At 43.5% G+C, this 24,037-nt stretch overlaps 1 protein-coding gene across 3 annotated transcripts in view; it reads right to left on the minus strand.

Moving 5' to 3' along the window:
- Positions 1 to 24,037, minus strand: part of LOC149218261 (uncharacterized) — a 505,532-nt gene that overhangs the window by 128,233 nt on the left and 353,262 nt on the right. For all 3 annotated transcript variants that reach the window (XM_089383872.1, XM_089383871.1, XM_089383870.1), the window contains one exon: positions 9,577 to 9,647. In XM_089383872.1, coding sequence (XP_089239998.1) covers positions 9,577 to 9,647 — 71 coding nt within the window. The remainder of the gene's footprint in view (positions 1 to 9,576; positions 9,648 to 24,037) is intronic.

Consider the following 24,037-nt stretch of genomic DNA (forward strand, 5'->3'; position numbering starts at 1 on the left):
AAACAGGTTATGAGGGTTTTTAGTGTTTAATCAAAAAATGCCTGGGAGTCGGTAAAAAAAGGGTTTAGGCGAGGTTTTGCAGTGTTTAAATAAAAACGCGCGGGCGCCAAAGAAAAGGGTTTAAAGGAGATTAAAGAGGATACAAGGGGATGGAGGAAACAGAGGTGTGGGAGTTATAAGGAGAAAAGGGAAAATGAAGGAGAAAGCATGAAAAATTGTTGCCAGCCTTGTATAACCAAACCAACACTACTCAACACCTATTTTGATCCATCAAGTATCAAAGAACATAGCAGAGCTAACACTGACTCCTTCTGGGGATGATATTCTCCCTGTGAGGTATCAAGAACCTGCAGATCAATGCCTTTCCAGCGGAAAACAAATTAGCCAGAATTCCTAGTGTTCCATTGGGCATGGAGTCTACTGCACCTATACTAAAACTGATAAAAACACAATATTTACAACCTTTAAGGCCAAAGACCTTAAATCTCATAAACTTTCAGAAACCGCCCATTAACTAGGCCATCAAAAACTTTTTCTCCCCCCATACCTTTCAGTATGAAGGTGTTGTTCCCTTGAATCTGTGAAATGATGAAAGGCCCTGTCCAGAAAGCATCAAATTTCCCATGATTGCCTTTTTTTCCTTTAGTGCATCTCATTTCAAAACCAAGTCTCTAACCTGAAAATTATTTGTTTTTGCCTTCTTGTCAAAGGCTTCCTTGATCTTTCTCTGATGTGCTGCAGCCTTTTCAACCAGTTGTTCTCTAATTTGATGTATTTCTGCTAGATCAGTGATCCTCTTTGCCATGTCTTCTTCCTCATCCTGCTCTTCTTGAAAGAATTTTGCCACAGGGAGAGTTAGCTGAATTGGAAATACAGCCTCAGTGTCATATACCAACTTGAAAGGAGAATTGCCTGTGGATTTTTTAATGGTCACCCTGTCAGCCCACAGTGCATACTTGAGCTTTGAATCCCAATTATTTTTATTGTCCTCTAACAGTTTTTTAATTATCCTGATCAAACTTTTATTAGAGGATTCTGCCAGACCATTCCCTTGAGGATAGTATGGGGTGGAATGAACAAGTTTAATACCCATTGAATCATACATTTCCACCAATTCTTTTGCCCTGAATGTTGTTGCATTATCTATTATTAATTTATGTGAACAACCAAATCTGTTGAAGATATTCTCTGTCAAAAACTTCATGACCACATTGGATCCCTCCAGTAGAGCAAATTTTTATTGATGCAATATTTAGCTGCCCTGAGTTTTAAAGTTCTGGCTTGACTTGTGCTTAAGCCTGAAGGGATTTCTAACTTCAGCAAGAAATTAATTATTCCAGCATACCAATTACAAGAAGGTAGATTCTCGGCCACTGATTGCTTTCTCTCTGTTTCAGTTGTTTCCTCTTCTTCATTTGTCTGAAACACTGTTATCCTTCGTCCCTTGGAAGCATGGCAGAGGCAGTGGACGCAGGCGGCTTGGAGGCAGATCCACCGTTGGATATCGTGGATCGACAGCGAGAAGCATTTCGCAACAGCTATCGGGAGCAAGCGGGAATCAAATGTAAGCCATTGGATTAAACAAACAGGCGGTGGAGATTGAATCAAAGGGGCTATCGGAGCTCAACGGGATCAGACGAATGAGGGTCGTAGTCGGGCAGATCCGACGGCTATCGGGCGGCGGAGGTGATCGACAGCTAATGAGCGGGGAGCCGTACAGGAAGGGCAATAAGTGGTTTCCCCGCACCGCTTTGGGAGCTGTGTTGGTTTTCGTACATGATAGCATGATCCAGTTAAATTAAGACACGTGGCTATAGGGTCTGGTGAGAAACCGCTTCCCTACAAGTTATAGTACGTGCAGGTTCGCGGATCGGGGGTAGCGTACGTCGTCAGATCATGAGGTGGAGGATCGGACGGCCCAGGATTAACGCATATATTTTTTGGATGATGTGACAGGTGAGGGCCCGCCGAAAGTATTTTTATATGCATGCGGTTATATAATCCAAGGTTATAAGTTTAGCTATGCGCCTGGGACTAAACGAAGAATGGTTTATACAGGGTTTTAAACGGGTTATGAGGGTTTTTAGTGTTTAATCAAAAAATGCCTGGGAGTCGGTAAAAAAAGGGTTTAGGCGGGGTTTTGCAGTGTTTAAATAAAAAACACGCGGGCGCCAAGGAAAAGGGTTTAAAGGAGAGTAAAGAGGATATAAGGGGATGGAGGAAACAGAGGTGTGGGAGTTATAAGGAGAAAAGGGAAAATGAACAAAAAAGCATGAAAAATTGCTGCCAGTGTTGTACAACCAAACCAGCACTACTCAACACCTATTTTGATCCATCAAGTATCAAAGAACATAGCAGAGCTAACATTAATACTATTCAAAAAGGTTATGCATGATTGTTTTAAATCTGTTTCATGCATTGGTCCTCCAAAATTAAAACAAAACCCACCAAAACAAATATCTTAGATTCCCTGGCATGATATCTGACCATTATCATCTCAAAGATACAACAACTGGTTCTGTGTCCCTCTCTCCGGCTACTGCACTGATCCCCCTAGTGCTATCTCTGCCTCTCTGCTTCTATATTCACTACCTCTCAGCTGCAACTCTGATAACTCTCTCAACTTTCTCAACAAACCCAACCCAGAAAGTCAAAATCTTGATCTCTTGGTGTGTTCTCCAAGTGACCCTCAAGCCTCCTCTTATACTTTTCTCGTTGACAAATCAACGGCCGAGATTAAGTCCCTAATCAATGGCTAAGATTAGATCTAGCTTGATCCATGACTTTTGGACCATTCTAACATAATTTTATATTAATTCACATTAAAAATTTATTTTCCCTAAGTTTAGACTTAGGGTCTCCATTAAAAATATTAATTATTTTAATATTTCCCAAACTGTTTAGAATCTACCCACTGGGTATTGGAGATCTCATGCGCCTTAGCCTCTCCACCAATTTTCGTGGCTAGAGCACATCCGATGCTATCCCAAATCAACAACAATCCGTAATGGCCTTGTATGTCTTGAGGAACCTCTAAGGACCTGCCAAGGGTGAGTCATAAGTTGCCTGCAAAATCCTTTCCATTAGTTGGAAACCAGGCACCAAATAAATTTTGCCGTTGTAGTAAATCACCTCATGCATCACCCTGTACCAATCATCCACCACACCATCAAGGATCTCACATGCACACTTATACTTGCAAAAACTCAGCCAGTAGATGTGCTCTCCAATCAGGGGTGATGTTCATGAGTGAGAGGGTTGCAGGCCTCCTAGACAATGCATCTACTACCATGTTCTGTCGGCCCTTGACATATTCTATGTGAAAGTCATATGCCTAGATCTTGCTAACCCATTTATGCTCTCTCTCCTCCAACTTCTTCTGCTCTAGGAAGAATTAAAGACTATTGTGGTCAGTCTTCACCTTAAACCTATTGCCCACCAGATATTGTCTGAACTTGGCCAAGGCATGCCTGATGACCAGCATTTCCTTGTCGTATATGGAGTGTAATCTCTAATGCCCTCCCCTGATGCATCACACTCCAACACGAAGGGCTGTGAGAAATCTGACAACACCAAAACTGGGCAAGAGCTCATGACCACTTTAAGGCGCTCAAAGGCCTCATGCGTAGTGTCTGACTAACTGAAAGCCCCTTTTTTGCCAGCTTCGTAAGGGGTGCAACCAACTAGGAGAATCCCCTCACAAAATGCCTATAGCACATGCATATGCCCAGGAACCCCCTCAACTTTGTAATGTTCCTGGGTGTGGGCCAATCAATGATGGTGTGGATCTTCTCCTAGTGGACTCTGACTCTGTCCTCTCCTATCACATGCCCCAAGTATAGCATCTTAGTCAACCCAAACTCGCACTTGGACATCTTGGCATAGAACTATTGCTCCTCCAAGATGCTCAAGACCTACTCCAAGTGCTGCAGGTGTTCCTCCCAAGTCCTGTTGTAAATGAGTATGTCATCGAAGAACACTAGGACAAATTTGCACAGGTACTTGCGGAACACGTGGTTCATGCAAGATTGAAATGTGGCGAGGGAGTTGGTGAGTCCAAAAGGCATCACCAGAAACTTGAAATGCCCATAATGGCACCTAAAGGCTATCTTGGGAATATCTTGCTTGTGCACCCGAATCTGATGGTACCACGAGCGCAAATCTATGTTAGAGAAGTACTTGGCTTCTCTAAGCTCATCTATACGGGGTATGGGGTACCGTTTCTTTAAGGTCTTCTTGTTCAAGGCTTGGTAGTTGATGCACATCCAAAGGATCCCGTCCTTTTTCTTCATTAGAACTTCTGATGAGGCAAAAGGGCTAGTGCTGGGTCTAATATGCCCCAATGCAACAACTCTTGGATGGCTCTCTCAATCTTGTCCCTGTAGGCCTTAGGGTGCCTATACGGGATGGTGATGACTACGTAAACCCCCTCCTCCAGCTCAATAGTATGCTCAAACCCTTAGTATGGCAGTCTCCTAGGAGGAATCTCCCCAAAAACCGTCGGATGCCTCTCTAGCAGTGATAGGATGTCTGGATGTACTGGTCGCCCCTATGTCCGTCTCTGAAATCCTGAGCTCCACTACCCACTCTATGTCTCCACACTACAAGTTAGCCTCCATCCTATGAGCAGATACTGTCTGGGGTGTGTAGGAGTGCATACCCCTCAACACTATCAACTTCCCATTTGGGCCCATGAACTCCATCTCCAACTTCTGCCAGTCGGTAGTGACCTGTCCCAATGAATACAACCACTGGACCCCCATCACCACATTGGTGTCTAGAACATCAACAACAAAGAAATGATCATTGACGGAATAGTTCCCCATCATCAGTGTCAAGCTGGGGATGTATCTCGTGCACTACATTGTCCAGTCTCCAGGTACCAGCATCGAGAACCCCTCAAATGTCTCTTTGTGTATGCCCCTCTGCTCCACCATCTGGGCATCTATAAAGTTGTGGGTAGCCCCACTGTCCACAAGCACTGCACATGTTACCCCTACATTGTATCCCTGATCCGAAATGTCAAGTACTTCGGAACTCCCCGAAGTGAAGAAGCTAGAATGCCTCCATAAGGGACGAATGAGCCTCCTCCCTAAGTTGGTGGTGGTGGTGATGGCCAACCCGCAAACTATGGTCCCCCATCTCCGTGATCTATCTCCTGCCCAACCTCATCCTCTAGCTCACGATCAAAGTACACCTCAATGTAATGGGCCTTTCCCTTGGTGCACTTATGCCCCGGTGCCCAAGGCTCCTATCACGTGAAGCACAACTTCTTCCTTCGGAGGTCCCTCCTAGTCTCATTGTCCAACTGGCCACATCCAATCTCAAGCTAAGGCTGACAGATGTCTCGACTCCCTTGAGGAGCCATGGGCCTAGTGGGCACAAAGGCCCTGGTTCTGGGTACAAATTCAATCATGTCTCGGGCCTTGGAAATAGTGTCCATCAAAGTAGTCGGCTTGTAGGCTCAGCTAACCCCTCTACAAACAACATAATCAACTGAGCCTCTGAAATATTTGACACCATCACGACCAGCATCTAGAACTCTAAGATGTAGACCTTTGTGTTTCACGTCTACCTCAAGTCGACCAACTCCCTGAAATGTAGCTCGGGGTCCTTCCTGTGAAATCTCTCAATCAACAGCCTAGTGAAATCAGTGTAGAAATTAATATGGATGTGCCCTAGTGTGATCAAGCCATGATACCACCACTCCTATGCATCCCCCTCCAAATGTAGTGTAGCAAACCGGATAGTGTCTGCCTCTCACATGGGGTTCAAGTGAAAGTAAGTATCTAACTTTTGAAACCATGTTCTCGCTAAATTTTTTGCTGACCCGTCATAATTGGGCACTGTGACTTCCCCACTATCTTATGCACCTCCTGGTCAGATTGCTCTCCTTTGTAATGAGTCCCAGCTCCAGTCGCACACCTCTCCATTAGGTGAATGTACTCCCCAAAACACATCACTCTCCTGATCCTTGGGTCTAGCCCCTCAAACTCGTCAACACCTAAGGCAACTGAATTCACCAGATTTGCAACCAGGTCAAGCTCTCTCTCCTGCTCTAGCTCGCCTATGAAATGGGGCATCATAGGATGGCCTGTTTGGCCATGGAAAGAGGTGTTAGGTGGTTGATATGTACTTCTTCTTCCCCCTACTCTGGAACCCCCATCACCTTGGGGTTTGGCCTCTTGCCTACCATTCACCTGTAAGCCCATCACCTGTTGCAATATATCCAACGTAAGTTGACCTTGCCTCCACATTTGTTGATTTGTCCTCAGTAACTCCTCTAGAATCTAGTCCTGTCCCCCCTGCCTAGGCTGCTCAAGACCCTCTTGGTTCTCCATGTGCCCTCTGAAATTTTCCAACTCTGTATTAAAAAATGGGACTTGTGCTCCCTCTCTACCTCGACCTCTACCCCGACCTCTCTAAAAAACAATTCCTTGGTACCTGGATCTCATCACCTACTATTATCTCCCCACATTGGCCAAGAACATGCTCTGATACCACTGTAATATTCCTAATGGAAATATTCAGCGTATAACAGAAACATGCACTAGACAATAGCAGAGAAAATAAGACAACACAAAAATACAACACATCTCACAGATTTAGAAAAATTGTTGAACCATTTTATTACATTTTGAACTGTAAGGAGCACATATAGCAAGGAACAAGTGCACCTAGGCTTGCATAAGCAAGCTGGAGCAAACCCAGGTGAAAGAGGTGTCCCCAAGAGGTAGAAAACTTCAGCCCAATATCCTTTTGCGTAGACCCAGAAAATGGCAACTGTTGTTGAACTGGAAATGTTGAGAATGACCCTTGGGGTGCTTGAAATTACTTGAAAATGCAGTTGTAGCTTCTCCCAAACATACTTAACCAAACCTAGAAAGGAATTTTCCCAACTCACAACCACCAATTGATCCACAAAATAGTGTGCATTGCCCAGTGAGATAGGCGATACGCACTCCTGGAATTTAGCTGTAAATTCCCTCCAAATACCACCAAGAAATCTCTCCAACTCTCCGAGAAATTCTTCTCCAAATTTTCCCTCTCAAGTCTTGCCCTTCTCACAACAAAATCCCCTTGCTCCAATCCCCTGCGAATTTGCCCAGCTTGATGCTTGTGTAGGCCCTTGGAAACCAAAATTCTCTCTCCAATACTCCCCCACTCTTCGGGCTGCAAATCACCTCAAATCTTCAACGATTTTCCCTCTAGACCAACCACAAATTCCCCAGAATTTATCTCCCTCTCCAGTTGGCTCCCCCAAGAAGTGAGAATTGTCCTCTGCGTACTGGAACTTGCAGAACTGGGCGCAGACCATTGATCCCTGCTCCCAAAATTCACTAAGGTGCTAGGAAACTCCCCTAGGGTGGCACTCTAGGTCCACCGAAGCAAGAGTTGAGATCTCCACCTGGAAATCTCTTTGTGCTAAGCAACACTGTGTTGGCAAGGCTGAACAGCTCAAGCAAACAACTTGGTTTAGAAATGAAATTGACAGAAGCCCAAAATGATTCACCCCATCTTCTATTTACAATTGTTGCCTCCATTTTATCTTGTGGGCCCCTCATTCCACTAATTCGACCTCCCTCCTTTGTTCCCTCTCCACAAATTTGAATTTTCCTCCAAGGGGTGCATATTTCCTTGAGGGGTGGTCCCCACAACCCACCAAACTCTAATTTTTACCCATCTTCCTAAGTTTGGTACCAAAATTGTATTAATCCCAAAATTGCAAAATTGTGGAACTCCATTAGCAGATTTTATTGAGAAGGGACATTAAAATTAATTTAATTGAAGTAACCAATTCTCCTAAGTTAGGAAAATATTTAATAATTGGTTAATTAATATAATTAAGGAATTTTCCTTAGAAACATTTTCTAGGTTTTGGAGATAATTATCCTCCTATGTTTCTTTGCCTCATAGGCACCAAATAGAGACTAGAACACCTATCCGAGCTACCAAAAACTAACATATAATCCAAGAGAAATCATGCTACAAAAAATACCTACATATCATCAAGATCATTGCCTATATTGGGATCCTCATAATTGATATCAATTTCTAAGCATTAAAATAAGATACAAGAAGCTTAACATGTCAAATTGAGATTGTGTTTGACCGATCGGTACAATTTTACTAGGGACATGACAGATGAGTTCAACAATTAATGTCACCAACATCAAGGTACAAAGAGGGCTTGGTGCTCTTGATTAAATGTGAGTTCTATTCCTGGATACATGAGAGGATTCAATGGAAACATTGCAATCCCTCCAATCTTGAACACTGTTTAGTTTGTTGGATTTTGAATGGATCTAATATTCTACTTTCTTCATATGAAATCCAACGAGGTTGGAACTACTCTCAAACATCTTGAAACAATTAATGGTAATGTTAAAACGTTAAGTAAAAGGATGAAAATGAAAGATAAAAGGAAATGTCACTTTTACTTACCATTAGTTACGTAGCATTAGTATGGCCCTATGGTTGAATATTAGGCTTCCCCACTCATAAATTATTGTTTTCAAGAAAAATTCATGGGGGAAACCCAACCCTTTCTGGGGGGATGCCCACGAGCACCCATTTTGGGAGAATGCATCCCCCACATTGTAGAAATGTTTCCACCAGCGTCTCCCTATGTTTCTCCAAAAGGGGGATGTGGGGAAACATATCCCTAGACATTCCCTTGTCCCGACAGTGGAGGAAATGTGGGGACCCAAGTAGGGGAGGAGACAACTTTTCCTACACCCAATTAAAAAAAAAGATAGTCATAGATGCAAAGAATCACTTTTTCAAATCAATCTATGCTAATGACCTCCTAGGCCTTCAAAATGCTCTCAACAAGTGTAATCATCAATATCGTGCTTTATAGCTTCAATTTTAATCACTTTGTACACATGAATATAAACTAGTGTGTATAATAAGTTGATACCATTTAATTTTTCTTAATGTACTATTGCCCAACTTTTAAACATAATGAAAATCTATAATTTACCAAATGATTCAGAATTTCAGTGTAAAAATTATGGGCAAAATATTTACTATTTAATAATGATTACTTAAATGTAAAAGACATAGAAACATAGCATGCTTAGGTTAGGTATTTCAAAAAATTGGAGTATTATTGTAGTGCATGTTTCTCTAAAACTAAGCAAACGTTTTCACTATGGATATAGAATGCTTGTGTATGTTTGATTGTTGGTTTCTTTGCTTTTAACATCCCTTGAGACTTACTTGATCAATGGGAAATCTTCACTTATAATCATAATAAAAAATAATTTTTAAATAGAATTTGATAAGAAAATTGATCAAGGATGTTGGGAATTTAAGATATAGTTTCTATTCTCCTAGTTCATTGATTATGTCTTGTATATTGCTCATCATACTAGTTACACCTTTGATGTGAAGATCTTAATTTATTCTTTGTAATTCTAAATAAATCTAGCCGCTCTAACAAGCCCTGACACTAACTTCTCTTTATCTATGGCAGAATAAAATAAAATATATGAAACTAGAAAAGAAAACTTCAATCATGATTGACAAAATTTATGACAAAAGATTGGTGAAAGAAGAAAAGGCCAGCACCTCAAATAATACTCCGTTGCTAGTAAATCTTCTTGAAAATCTTGTTTGGCGTTTTCCAAATCAATGATCACCTACACAAAAAAAAAAAGTGTCATCACCAACTCCAAAGGCAAGGTTACATAACGATCTAAATAAACACAATGCACATACGAAAGAGTCAACTTAAAGAATAAAACTTATTTGTAAAACATTTTCTAAGAGAAATTATAGAGGAACAATTACCAATGAAAGGCCAATGCCCAATGCTCAAGGTAGGGAAGGTAAGAGTGTATATACAGAAGAAACCATTGTAAGGGAATGCTTTAGATATTAGAATCTCTATGAAAGATTCCATAAGTGGTAAGTCTAGATCCTAACATAAACCTTTAGGAAGAAGACAAATGCAACATTAAACAAAAGCATTCACATACTTAAATGATTCAAGATTCATCAACTCCTATGGTCAATGGTCAATGCAACTACACCTTTTTGTCATTCCATACTATGAGTGTTTTTTTATCATATTTAGCAAGTGGAACAAGCAAGCAATGATATATATTGTGCTAAATATTGACTTGCTTTAGTGAGAAACTGTAACAAAGAGAAGTAGATGTATTCAGCTTTCTGCTACTTCACACTTAGTGTTGTTATGCCTGTAAATACATGGGAATTTAGAGATTTTTAGAGGCATGCTATCAGTTCTACTTGCAAACAAAGCACAACCTCGTCTTTAAAGGCACTCACATGGATGAATATTTTTAACAAACGTTACGTGGTTACGCAGGTAAGTTCATGAAGTCACATGGCAAGTCATATCATCCATCATTGCACATACCTTTTGTTAATTTTAGATAACAATGGTATGTTCTATGCTTAAGCACAATTTACTTCAATGTTCCTTTAGTAGCCCAATGACAACTTCCAATTTTATCCAATACAAATCACATTAACTTATAAACATTGGCAGTAAATGCAGATAGAACATAAAATCATATGCAGAAAACAAACCAAGACAAGAGAACACAAGATGTGGCGGATGCCAGGGACAAACCCCAATGTAGGGAAACCCTCTGATCAAATTTTCTTATTTATTCTTCAATAGTTTAGCAGAGAAAGAGAGTACAAATATCATAAGTACAAGCCCAAAACAGATCTGCCAAATCAGCAATCAATGCAGCCCTAACCAGAAAGTCAATGGTGGTCAAAGCTGTCCCAAAATGTCCTCCAAACAGCAGTCCAATTTGGTCTTTCAGGAGAGTCAAAATCAGCCCAAAACAATTTGGTCAAACCCAGTCAAAGGAGAGAGAAACACTGATGTAATTTTCTGCAGTCAAATCTGAAGTCAACGCTGGTCAACCTGTCCCAAACTCCTCAATTTTTGTGCCAATAAATGCGGCCTAGAAAAATCAGAATTCTGGCCCAAAAACCGAGGTCAACGCTGGTCAATACCTTGAAACTTCAACCTGTTTTTCCCCAGAAAAACTCGGCCTCCTGCCACACGTGCAAAGAAGAGAAGCTGCCTCCAATAGTTGTACGAACCAAATGAGAGAAAAGAGAGATGATGTGATGTGTATTGAGTGAAAATGTCCAAATGAGGGAAGGGTCACTCCTATTTATACAATTCAATGAGGGTGAGGAGACCCATCTGTTGGGCTTCATGACCCTACATTTCACTGAGGCCGACCTTGACAGTTTTGTCCATAAGAAGAATAAATTCATAATTCCATCTCTGCTTATCAGAATGAGATGATCTTTATATCAAAATTGTACCTATCCGAAAGAGGAACCCAATGCAATAATCATCTCGATCATATGAGTTGTCCCAAGTTGGAAGTTGGCCCTAGTTGCCAATTTTTACACTTCTTCTCAACTAGGGAGGATTCCACCTACCAATCAATCATCATGCCAACCTGTCATTCTGAACCATCATGCCAACCCTGCTCTGCTCTGCTAAACCATGAAGTAATAATGAACAAGAAGTGATTGAGAGTGTATCATACCACTCTCCACTGACTAAACTCAGTCCTTGATCCCAAATCAAGTTCTTGAACACCATGCATCCTAGTCATAGGGAGTACGATAGTACATGATGCGTCCATCAATAGTGCTATGGTCCGTAGCCAACTTTTCCCAACTCATTGGCCAGATGAGAGGTACTTCCCATGAGTCCCGAACTCTGTGGATAGGATGTGTGTCGGGGCATCAGCAGGAGAAGGTGAACCACTCATCCTGCTCATATGCCATAGGAGAAAGTGAACCACTCATCTTATTCATATGTCAATCATAGGGGAAGGTGAACCACTCACCCTACATGCATGTGTCCAGGAAGGGGAAGGTGAAATACTCTCCCTACACACATGTCAACCATAATGGGGTATCACAAGGGAAGGTGAACCATTCACCCTGTATCCAACACAGCACTAAGGTGAACCACTCACCCTATGGTCGCTCATAGTTGTTGAAGTTTCTAAGTCTACCAGTTAGAAACCCTCCATGCACATTACTGCTTTATTCCTACCTACGTGTTGCGTTACTTAACAAGTTATTTACAATGTAAATACTAAAAATAAACACTAGTGCATGCTCAACATATTACAGATCATCAACTGAAGGAAACAGAAACAAGCACACACATGACACCATTATTTTTGGACCAATGTCCCCGAAAAAACCCAATGCGGGAAAAACGGTGCAGCTATCTGAGGGTTTTCTTATTAAGCAATTTCATAGTACAATCTGGGTGCCAAATCCGGCTTACCCAACAGAGAATTTCCTTGGCAGTAGTACCTCTCAGTCTGAGACAAATGTCCTGGCTAGAACCTTGCATAAACGCTCCGGCAACTCCTTAGCTCCAATCTGCCCTAGAAACCCCAGCATCTGCCTTTCTGGACTGCGTCAGCCTCTCTGCCCAGTGCTAGCCCTGCATCACCCTGAATGGGTTTGCGCCAACCTCAGGAGGCCCTGCGTCAACCTTCTGGCCCTCTGCGTGGCCCTGCATGAGCCCTGGTTGTTACTACGTGACTCTCTCTGGCTCCTGCGCTACTCTCCTGGCACTATCTCTGCCTCTCTATCTCTATGTACTCAATGCCCCTCGGCTGCAACTCCGATCACTGATTCTATCTCTCTTAGCAAAACCCGCTCTAGAGAATAGAATGATTGGTCATCTGGTGTACTCTCCAAGTGACCCTCAAACCTCCTCTTATACTTTTCTCGTTGACATATCAATGGCCGAGATTAAGTCCCTAATCAACGACTAAGATTAGATCTGGCAAGATCCATGTCTTTTGGACCATTCTAACACAGTTTTATATTAATCCACATTAATATTTTAATTTCCCTAACTTTAGACTTACGGACTCCATTAAAAATATTAATTATTTTAATATCTCCTAAACTATTTAGAATCTGCCCAAACCCTTTTTGGGTATTGGAGATCTCATGTGCCCCAACCTCTCCACCAAATTTCGTGGCTAGAGCATATCCAATGCTACCACAAATCAACACTCCCTCTTAGCGAGGATTATGCTCTATTAATACTCCTCACTGAGCATTACTTTGATCATCCGACATCAGTCCTTGTGCTGATGTTAGGCCTGCTGCCCACCATCCTCTGCACTACTGCATCCTATACTGCTATCCATGGCCTTGCCAATGCCATTGTTGCATCTATACTGCAACTCCCTCTGGGTCCGTGTTCTTCCTAGTCCTTTCTCCCAACACTGCAACTGCTCTCATCATGTTGCATCGTGTTGCCCACTGCTGCACTGCAACTCAGTTACTGAGAAGTAAGTAACTGATCTCCCAACTCTAACCTCTCTGTTGGGCTAGAGACCTTCCTGATGCTGAAGCTCCCTCTGCCGCTGACAAGTGCTCCCTCTCTGACCTCTACGCTTTTGCAACAACTCCCTGCATCTCGCACCGTTGCACACCTCTCTTTGCCATCCTACACTGGTGCAACACTCCCGTGCCTCTCGCACTGTTGCAGCCTGCTAGCCTCGCCATGTCTCGGGACTACTACACTATAGCTCTCTCTGCCGCTTCATCTGCATCCATCTCTACCCACATCATCCAGTCCTGCTACTCCTCTTCGAGGCTCCCGTAGCAAGGTCTAATCCAAGAGGCTGGGTACCTCGACGATCCTGCCCCTCATCGCCTGTAGTCTGTTGACTACAACTCGATGTCTCCCCACTTCCACTCAAGTGGTGCGTGTGCACTCATGGCATAGTCATTGTCTGTCTCCACTTCCTTCTCTGCCCTTACTGGTGTTTCCTTAGTCTCGGAAGACTCTCCCTTACTCTTCTTCCTTGGACACTAGGTCACATAATGACCCAGTTCCCCACAGTGGAAGCACTTGATCTTGGAGAGATCCTTCTTCTTCCGCTTTTCTTACTTTCCCTCAGAGGCCAAGGCAACATCCTCCTCGTCCTGCTTGACTCTGATCCCCTTGCCGCTGCTTCCCACCTTTGACTATCGTCTAATCTCTTCTTGGCGATGAGTCGCCCACATCTCATCCCAAGATGGAAGTGTCCCTCTGCCCAGTATACTCTAGACAAATACCTCCCAGTCTTTTGAGACAGCATGCAGGGTTGTCCTCACCATTAAGTCCTGATCCGGCGTGGCTTCTATAGCAGTCAACTGATCTCGGATCTCATTCAGTCCTCCGAGGAAGGTGTCAATCGGTTCTCCCTTCTTCATCTGATATGACCTCAACTGGTTTTCTAGTAACATTCTTCTCTGCACAGAAATATGCTGGTACAATTTCTTTAGGGCCTCCCACATCTCATTTGTCGTTTCCTTCTTGGCAATGTGTGGTACTACATGGTCCTTGACCCTGTCAAGGATGACGCTCTTGGCCCTCGCCATTGCCTCCTCATTACTTGTTGTTCTCAGCTGGGTCAATTGGTATAGCTATCGTCTTCAAGGCAAAGTGCTTGACACGATTTCCGTCAAAGTACGGATAAGATTCTAGCCTTCTAGACTGCGAAGTTTGATGCTCCGTCCAGTCTATCCTGGTCTCTTACTCCATGTAATGCCATGATGCTCTTCTACTTCCCTCCTGGAATTTCCCGATTTGACTCCCTCTGAGTCTCGATTTCCCTCCTGGAAATCCTTCTATCGATGTCGAGATGCCCCCTACTCTGATCGTTTGTGCAACCGCACCACTGATCCGGATTTCTCGGCTAGAAACCCTCAGAGGCAACTCCCTCCTCTTGGCCTTGACTTGTCAGGTACTGTTCTGACTACAGTACCTCACCAGCTCCACTCTGCAACTTTCCCACAGCCCCCTAAACCTCAGCAACCTAAAGGTGAGAGGTCCTAGGCTCTGCGCAATCCTAACACCAGCAACCCGACCTCCTCAGCCAACTGCGTCAGCCCTCCTAGCTTTTGCATGGCTTTGTGTGAGACTCCCTTTGCCTCCCTTAGCCTCTGTGCTGCCTCTTCCCGACTCACCCATGATGACGCAGGCACTGCGTCACCCTTCCCTTGTTGCTGCTCTACTAGAAACAGCTTTTGTCACTCGGGACAATTGTTTTCTGCTGCTATTGCTCCGCTCAGCTGATGTCCTAAGTTCTCCTGTGATCTGCAACCACACTCTGATACCATGTTGAAGTTTCTAAGTCTACCAGTTAGAAACCCTCCATGCACTTTACTGATTTATTCCTAACTACTTGTTCCATTACTTAACAAGTTATTTACAACATAAATGCTGAAATTAAACACTAGTGCATGCTCAACATATTATAGATCATCAACTGAAGGAAACAGAAACAAGCACACACATGACACTGTTATTTTTGGACCAATGTCCCTAGAAAAACCCAATGCGGGAAAACCAGTGCAACTATCTGAGGGTTTTCTTATTAAGCAATTTTAGAGTACAATCTAGGTGCCAAATCCAGCTTACCCAACAGAGAATTTCCTTGGCAGTAGTACCTCTCAGTCTGAGGCAAATGTCCCAGCTGAAACCCCAGATAAACCCTCTGGCAGCTCCTCAGCTCCAGTCTGCCCCGGAAACCCCAGCGTCTGCCTTTCTAGATTGCGTCAGCCTCTCTCTTCCCAGCGCTAGCCCTGCGTCACCCTGAATGGGTCTGCATCAGCCTCAGGAGGCCCTGCATCAGCCTTCTGGCCCTCTGCGTCAACAACGCTAGCGTCTCTAAAGCACTGCGCAGCTTCTGGTTGCCTATGCGTGGCCCTACGTGAGCCCTGGTTGTTACTGTGTCACTCTCTCTAGCTCTGGCACTGATCTCCCGACACTATCTCCACCTCTTTGTCTCTCTGTACTCAATGCCCCTCAACTGCAACTCCAATCATTGATTCTATCTCTCTTACCAAACCCCATTCTAGAGAATAAAATGACTACTCATCTGGTGTACTCTCCAAGTGACTCTCAAGCCTCCTCTTATACTTTTCTCGTTGACATATCAACGGCCGAGATTAAGTCCCTAATCAACGGCTAAGATTAGATCTAGCTTAATCCATGTCTTTTGGACCATTCTAACACAGTTTTATATTAATCCACATTAATATTTCTATTTCCCTATGTTTAGACTTAGGGACTCCATTAAAAATATTAATTATTTTAATATCTCCTGAACTGTTTAGAATTTGCCCAAACCCTTTCTGGGTATTGGAGATCTCATGTGCCCCAACCACTCCACCAAATTTCATGGCTAGAGCACATCTGATACTACCACAAATCAACAATAGCTAGTTCCAAGAAGTACCCCATGTCCCCAGGAGCTCCCAAAGCTCTGTGTCCAACTCATATGGGACCCTCATAAGAGGGTCATTCCACAAATCCAAGTCTCTCTCGGAACGTTAAGAATTTGACATTCCCGAAAGGCTTCGTGAGAATGTCAACAACCTGTCCATTTGTCCTAATGTTGCAACCTAACTGCACCCCATTGTAGTATATCCCAAATAAAGTGGTACCTGATATCAATGTGCATGGAGTGGCCGTGGAACACGGATTCTCTGATAGATGAATCTCACTCTGGTTGTCGCAGAAGATCACGGTGGTATCTAGCACATGCTCAAATAGCTCACTGGAGAGCTTCCTCAACCAAACTACTTCTCAACAGGCCATACTCACATCAATGTCTTCGGCCTCGACGGTGCTTAGTGCAACTGATTTCTGCTTCCTGCTCATCCAAGATATAGCAGCAGATCCCAAGGAGAAGAAACACTCAGACGTGCTCTTACGATCCGCCACACTACCAACCCAGTTAGCATTTGTATATCCATATCTCAAATCCCGAGCAGTGTATCTCAACGCATAGCGGATTGTGCCTCGGAGATATCTCAAGAGATTCTTGGTAGCAATCCAATGAATGCGATGCGACTCGACCATATATTGACTCAACGTGTTCACAACGAAGCATATGTCAGGACGAGAGTTGACCAAGAACATTAGTGCTCCCACAAGTTGATGATACTTAGAAGGGTTTGTTAATCGGGGCACAGCAGCACTTCCACATAGCTTCTTGAAGTTAAGTTCTGTTAAAATTGGCAACTAGGGCCAAACTCCATGTGGGTCATCTTATTTATGGCAGCTGATATTTTTCTTGAGTCCCTCTCATCGAGAGGTGCAGGATTGATCTAAAGATCATTTGATTCCGATAAGTATTCATGGAGTTATGAATTTAATTGTGTTATAAAACAATTCGTCAAGGTCGGCCAACAACCAAATAAACCCCACATGTGCTCAGCATTTTAGTATAAAAGGAGATCTCTTGAGAGTCATTTCTCACACACACTTCTATCTTGATTTCTCTCCACTTGTCTTGGGTTTTAGTGGAAGAGAAATCTAGGAGTGGAAGCTCTAGATGTTGGAGAAAAAGAGGCTTCCCTAGGCACATTCTAGAAGAAGGAATACGCTGCCCTAATCTAGAGGATGCAGTCATGAAAGAGAAGCCCTAACACTATCAAGAAGGAAGCCTACAACCCTATACACTGGTCCCTACCAAAACGCAGTCAAGGAGGACAATACCATGCCCTAGCCGCAACATTAGGAGGCTGCCCTAGACAATGTGGAAGGGTTGTATGGACAGCGTATTGAGCAAGAGTCTTAGCCGCTGTTTGGAGGGGTCCGAAGTGTTGGAGAAGGGGCTAAGTTCCCTTGTTGTCATGCTGCAGCAATAAGGATTGTTTTAGGATCGTGTGGAAGAGTATAGACTCTTGGAAGGGCAGACGCAGTCATAGGACTGATTTGTGGGCAGTTTTAGTGACACATTTATAGGGCCGCAGTGAGGGACTGCTACAGCAATTGGGAGATGAAGTTTGGATGGCCGAGAGACCTAGAATGGACCTCCTAACCAGGCCGCAGTCACCTCTAAGGATAGCAATGCAAACAGGAATATTTTCCCTATACGTTGAGCTATTAGGTGTGCCCTAACCAAACTAGTACATACACATAACACTAGGCAGAAATCAGTAGTAGCATGCAGCAGGATTGACGGATGTTTGTGGACTGATGGATAGATGCATGGGATAGCAAGGCAACTAGTACAACAGTGCTAATATATATATGGGACAACTAGGCTACATGGTGCTGCTAACTAGTGCAGCAAGGTAAATAGGACAACTGGGCTACATGGTGCTGCTAACATGCATGGGACAGCAAGGACATTGTGCTGCTAACATGCATGGGATAGCAAGGTGACATTGTGTTGCTAACATGCATGGGACAACAAGGACATAGTGTTGCTAACATGCATGGGACAACAAGGTGACATAGTGCTGCTAACATGCATGGGATAGCAAGGTGACATGGTGCTGCTAAGACACATAGACAGCAGCCAGGCATGCTAAGACATATGGGACAGTTGCAAGTTATGTCAAGGCAAAGTGGGACAACAGCTGTGACATGGCAGAAGACACATGGTACAGCAGCAAGCATGGTACAACAGCAAGCATGGACAACATGGCTATCATGGACAGCATGGATAACAGTGGCAAGCATGGTGTTGCAAGCACATGAGACATGCAGTATGACAACATGGTTCAACCATGGCACATGGGACAGTAGTGTAGCATAAGGTGCAGCAGTCATGAGGTCTAGCATTGTGATGATGGGTGCAGCATGGTGCAACACGGTGAGGTGCAACATGATGACGAGATGCAACACAATGAGAGGTGAAGGAGTCACCTTGAAGAATCAGTTGAAGAAGCATGTTTTCAACTGATCTCATTTATCATCTTCTTAGCGATGATCTCTGCTCTTATCTAGATAAGTCAAAGTATTGACTTTTGTTGTAAATGTACTATCCCTCTCTTTCTCTCTGCTGAACTATTGAAGAACATAACAGAAGAATTGATCAAGGGTTTCCCCACATTGGGGTTTGTCACTGGTTAGCACCACATCTTGTGTCCTCTTGTCTTGGCTTGTCTTCTGCGATTTATGTTTATGTTCTATTTGCAGTTTACTTTAATGTTGATGTGATCGCTAATCTAGAAAAGATAAGCTAACTGAGAAAATTGAAATAAATTGCTCTAACCATAAAACATACCTCAAATTAACATGGTATCAGAGCTGAGGTGAAGACAAAGCCCAAGCAAGAGTGAAAGAGCAATCACCGAAGACAGTTGGGTAAGGACAAAAGGATCAATGCATTTCTCATCCCTCTTCAAATTCACCTAGGGTGGAAGGAAAGGCAGATGCCTTGTTTGTAATAAGTTCAGCCATTATGCGAAGGAGTGTCTGAATGGCAGGGACACATCACTTGATAACAATCATTCCAAGGACATCTTCAATGATCGGAGGAATGTCAGGTAATGCAAGTCATCAAGGAAATAGCCGACTCTTCAAAGAAAGCAAGGAACCCCAGGTATGAAGAATCAAATGTTGTTTCTGATAAGACAAAGAAGCGTTATCTTGTATTGGCCCTCTCCTTCAGATTCTTTGGGAATCTAACTTATTGATTGTAGTGCTTCAAGGCACTCCATCGTATAGAAGGGTGCTCTCTCTAATTTCGTAGAGATGGAAACAATCGTGGGATTATACTTGGAGCCAATGCCACCTATCCCAAAAAGGGTGTAGGGAATGTTACCCCTAAATTGAATAAAGGTAACTCGATTCATTTGTAGAATCTCTTTTATGTACCTGATCACAAGAAGAACCTAGTGTCCATTTTGGCAATGGAAGTCAAAGGTTACAAGGTGGCATTCATCGATGGAAAGATACGTGTTTGAAAATGGAATTTTGAAAGATGCTTTTGAGCTCAGGGTTGGCAATTTGTATCAAGTTGCAGGATGGTCCGTTGGGGACCATGTCAATTATCACATCTCATTTATAGCAGCGGAGGTCTACTTATTATGGGGCACTACCCGATGTGAGTCAGATGGTGACAGGGATGCCTGAATTCAAGAAGAGCATGAAGTTACATGTCTGAGATGTACAAAAGGAAAATCTTATAAGGGGACCATTCCCCTCATATAGCAAGTCCACAGGTTTGGAACAACCCAAGGGGTTTGAGATTCATGATTGGGAATCTCATGTGCGCAGGTGGAAGAAAGCCCTCTATGGCTTGAAGCAAAAAACCTCGGGCATAGTATGAGAGGATTGATAGTTGTTTGATGAAGCTGAGATGCACTAGGAGTGGCGCCGATCCAAACCTTTGCTTGAAGGTTTTGGATGACAGAGCTCTCATATTGGCACCTTCTGAGGACGAACTCTTTCTGACAAGTGCAGACCCTCTCATTTGCAAAAGTAAGAGGGAGTTGGATTCCGAATTTGGAATGGTGAACTGCAAGCTTGTGACTACCTCGATGGAGCTTAACTTTTAGAAGTTATGTGGTAGGGATGCTGAACCTGATTTGGGAAATTCCTTTGAGTTTCATAAACTCATTCTAGCATTGATGTTCTTGGTGAACTTCCGTCTGGATATATGTTTTTGCAGTTAGCATGGTGAGCTCATATATGGTTAAGCCTCACTAGATTGGTGCCAAGGATCTTCTGAGATATCTTTGGGGCACAATCTCTCATAGATTGAGATACACTGTCGGAAATATAAAGTTGCATGATTATTCGAATACTGACTGGGCAAGCAGTGTGGAGGATCGCAAGAGCACTTCCGAGTGTTGGTTCTCTTTGGGTTTTTTTCGATATCCTGGATGAGCAGGAAGCAAAAGTAAATTGCTATAAGCACTGCTGAGACCGAATACATAGCTATGAGTATGATCTTGTGTTAAGCTACCTAGTTGTGGAAGCTCTTCAGTGAGTTGTTTGTACACATGATGGATACCACCGTGATCCTTTGTGACAACCAGGGGGGATTCGATTGTTGAGGAATCTTGTATTCTATGATTGCTCCAGCAGATAGACATCAGATACTACCTTATCTGGGATATGGTATGTCGATGAGCGAGGAGGCTCCATTGCATTGAGCCTGATGTACAGGTCACTGACATTTTGTCAAAGCCCCGGGGAAAGGTCAAATTTGTGACTTTCCCGAACGACTTGAAGTCATTGAGAGACCCTCTTATGAGGGTCCTGCCTGTTGCATGCATTGAGCTCTGGGAGCTCCGGGAGGCTTGGAGTACTTACGGAGCAACACGCAACCATAGAGCGACTCACCCTCCCCTAATGGTGCGCTGTGTATAGGGTGAATGGCTCAGCTTTCCCTTGTGATACCCCGTGGCGACTTAGGGACATGATGAATGGTTCTCCTGTCGAGGCATCCTACCCATGCAGTCTGGGACTGCAGTCTGGGACTCATGGGAAGTACCTCTCATCTAGCTAGACCTTGATGACTGAACTGCTCTCATATGCTCTCATCATCATGCTACCCATTATGCTGCATCTTTCATCATCATGCAACTCCTTACTAATGTGCATCATTCATCATCATGCTGCCCTTGCTAATGCACATCATTCATTATCATGCTACCCTTGCTAACGTGCATCATCATTATCATGCTGCCCTTGCTAATGTGCATCATTCATCATCATGTTGCCCTTGCTAATGTGCATCATCATCATCACGCTGCCCTGTGCATCATTATTATCATGCTGCCCTTGCTAATGTGCATCATTCATCATCATGATGCCCTTGCCAATGTGCATCATCATGCAGCTGTTATAACTTCTCATTGCTTCATCATGCAGCCATATGCATATCAACCTTAGCTGCTTACTATGGCTTGCAGCCTAGCAAAGCAGCTAGGCTATAGTTCCAGAATCCTCCACGCAGTCCCATTATTTGCTGCGTATAGGGTTTGTTGTGTTAATGGTCTCCTTGCATAACGAATCAGGGTTGTGTAATGATGACACCTTCACACTGCGTATAAGTATTCCTCTTGGCAGCTACAGGTTTTGTTTTAACTATGACCAGATGTCCTTGACTATGGCTACGTGCATTGACTGCAGCTTCATGTACTAACCCAATACATAGATTACGTTGCGTCTGTATAGAGTCTAACTGCAAGTAAGGATCTTTGCCATGTGTATAATTAGGGCATCACGTTAACTGTATAAATGTCACCATGAACAGCGTATAACCAGCATATGAACGTAACCATGAACAGCATATAACGAACATATGAATGTCACCAAGAACAGCATATAAATGTGTCTCCATGATCTGTGCATAAGTGTTTATATGAACTGCGTATTAATGTCTCAATGACCAGCGTATTAGGCCTCTCCTTAGCAACGAGTTAGAGCATCACTTTGACTGTGTATAGATGTCTTCATGACTGCGTTGGATTAGGGCATCATCTGCAGCTAGGCCAACGTATTCTTTTTGTGTCTCTCCTTCTCCAAAAACCCAAGACGTGGAGAGGAGGAGATCACATCAAGAATGTATGTCCAAATGACTTCAAGTCCTCACCTATTTATACTAAAAATGTAGATGATGAATAGACACGTCTATTGGGCTTCTGAGCCTACTCAAGTTGCTGGCCAACTTGACAATTTGTTTTATAACATAAATAAATTCATAACTTCATAAATACTTATCGGAATCGAATGATCTTTAAATCAATCCTACACCTCTTGATGAGAGGGATCCAATAAAAATATCAGCTATCATAAATAAGATGACCCACATGGAGTTTGGCCCTAGTTGCCAATTTTAACACTCCCTCTCAACTAGGGAGAACTCCATCCGCTAATCCATATGTCCGACTATACTATCTTTGCCATCAGTGCCCTTACACTGCTCTGCTCTACTTTGCTCAGCTCTACTTAGCTCTACTAGCTCTGCTCTGCTCTGCTCAGCTCTGTTGAACCATGAAGAAGAATTGATCGAGAATGTGTCATACCATTCTCCACTGACCCAAAGTCAGTCTCAGAGTGTGTACCACTAGTCCCAGTCCAATCCTCAACCGACCCGAAGTCAGTGTCATAGTAGGTACAACTCCTACCACTGGTCCCAGATCAATATCCTACTGACTAGAAGTCAGTCTCAGAGTATGTACCATTGGCCCCAGACTAGTCCTCTACTGATCCGAAGTCAGTGTCATAGTGGGTACAACTCCTACCACTAGTCCCAGACCAGTATCATTAATCCCAAATCAATGAAGGTCATCCTAGCATAGGGAGTACGGTAGATACAACAATGCGTCCATCGGTACTACTATGGTCCCTATCCTCATTTCCCTGCTCATTGATCAGATGAGAGGTACTTCCCATGAGTCCAGGACTGCATGGGTAGGATGCCTCGACAGGAGAACCAATCATCCTGTCCACAGGAGAGCGAATCATCCTGTCCCACAAGAGAGCGAATCATCTTGTCCATAGGAGAGCGAATCATCCTGTCCACCGAAGAGCGAACCATCTTGTCCCACAAGAAAGTTAATCATCTTGTCCATAGGAGAGCGAATCATCTTGTCCACAGGAGAGCGAATCATCCTGTCCACAGGAGAGCGAATCATCCTGTCCTCAATCGCCATGGAGAACACATCATCCAGGCCCACAGGAGAACTAATCATCCTGTTCCATAGTCGCCACAGAGAACGAATCATCCTGTTCAGCACATGCCACCAGGGGAGGGTGAGTCACCCTGTGGTCGTATGTTGCTCCAGTAAGAACCCCAAGCCCTCAGAGCTCCCAAAGCTCAATGTATGCAACATGCAGGACCCTTTTACAAGGGTCTCTCGACGACTCCAAGTCGTTTGGGAAGATCACAGATTTGATCTTTCCCCGGGGCTTTGACAAAATGACGGCGACCTGTACATCAGTCTCAATGCGATGGAGCCTCCTTGCTCATCAACTCACCATATCCCAGATAAGGTAGTATCTGATGTCTATCTGCTGGAGCAATCATCGAATACGGGATTCCTCAATAATCGAATCCCACCTTTGGTTGTCATAGAGAATCATAGTGGTATTCATCATGTGTACTCACTAAAGAGTTTCCACAACCAAGCAACTTCATACGAGATCATACTCATAGCTATGTATTTGGTCTCGACTTCTGCTTCCTGCTTGTCCATGATATCGAAGCAGAATCCAAAAAGAACCAACACTGAGAAGTGCTCT

This window comes from Pinus tabuliformis, chromosome Q (assembly GCF_031772625.1).
Source record: "Pinus tabuliformis cultivar Carrire ecotype Pingquan chromosome Q, CPIR1, whole genome shotgun sequence".
Taxonomy (NCBI): domain Eukaryota; kingdom Viridiplantae; phylum Streptophyta; class Pinopsida; order Pinales; family Pinaceae; genus Pinus; species Pinus tabuliformis.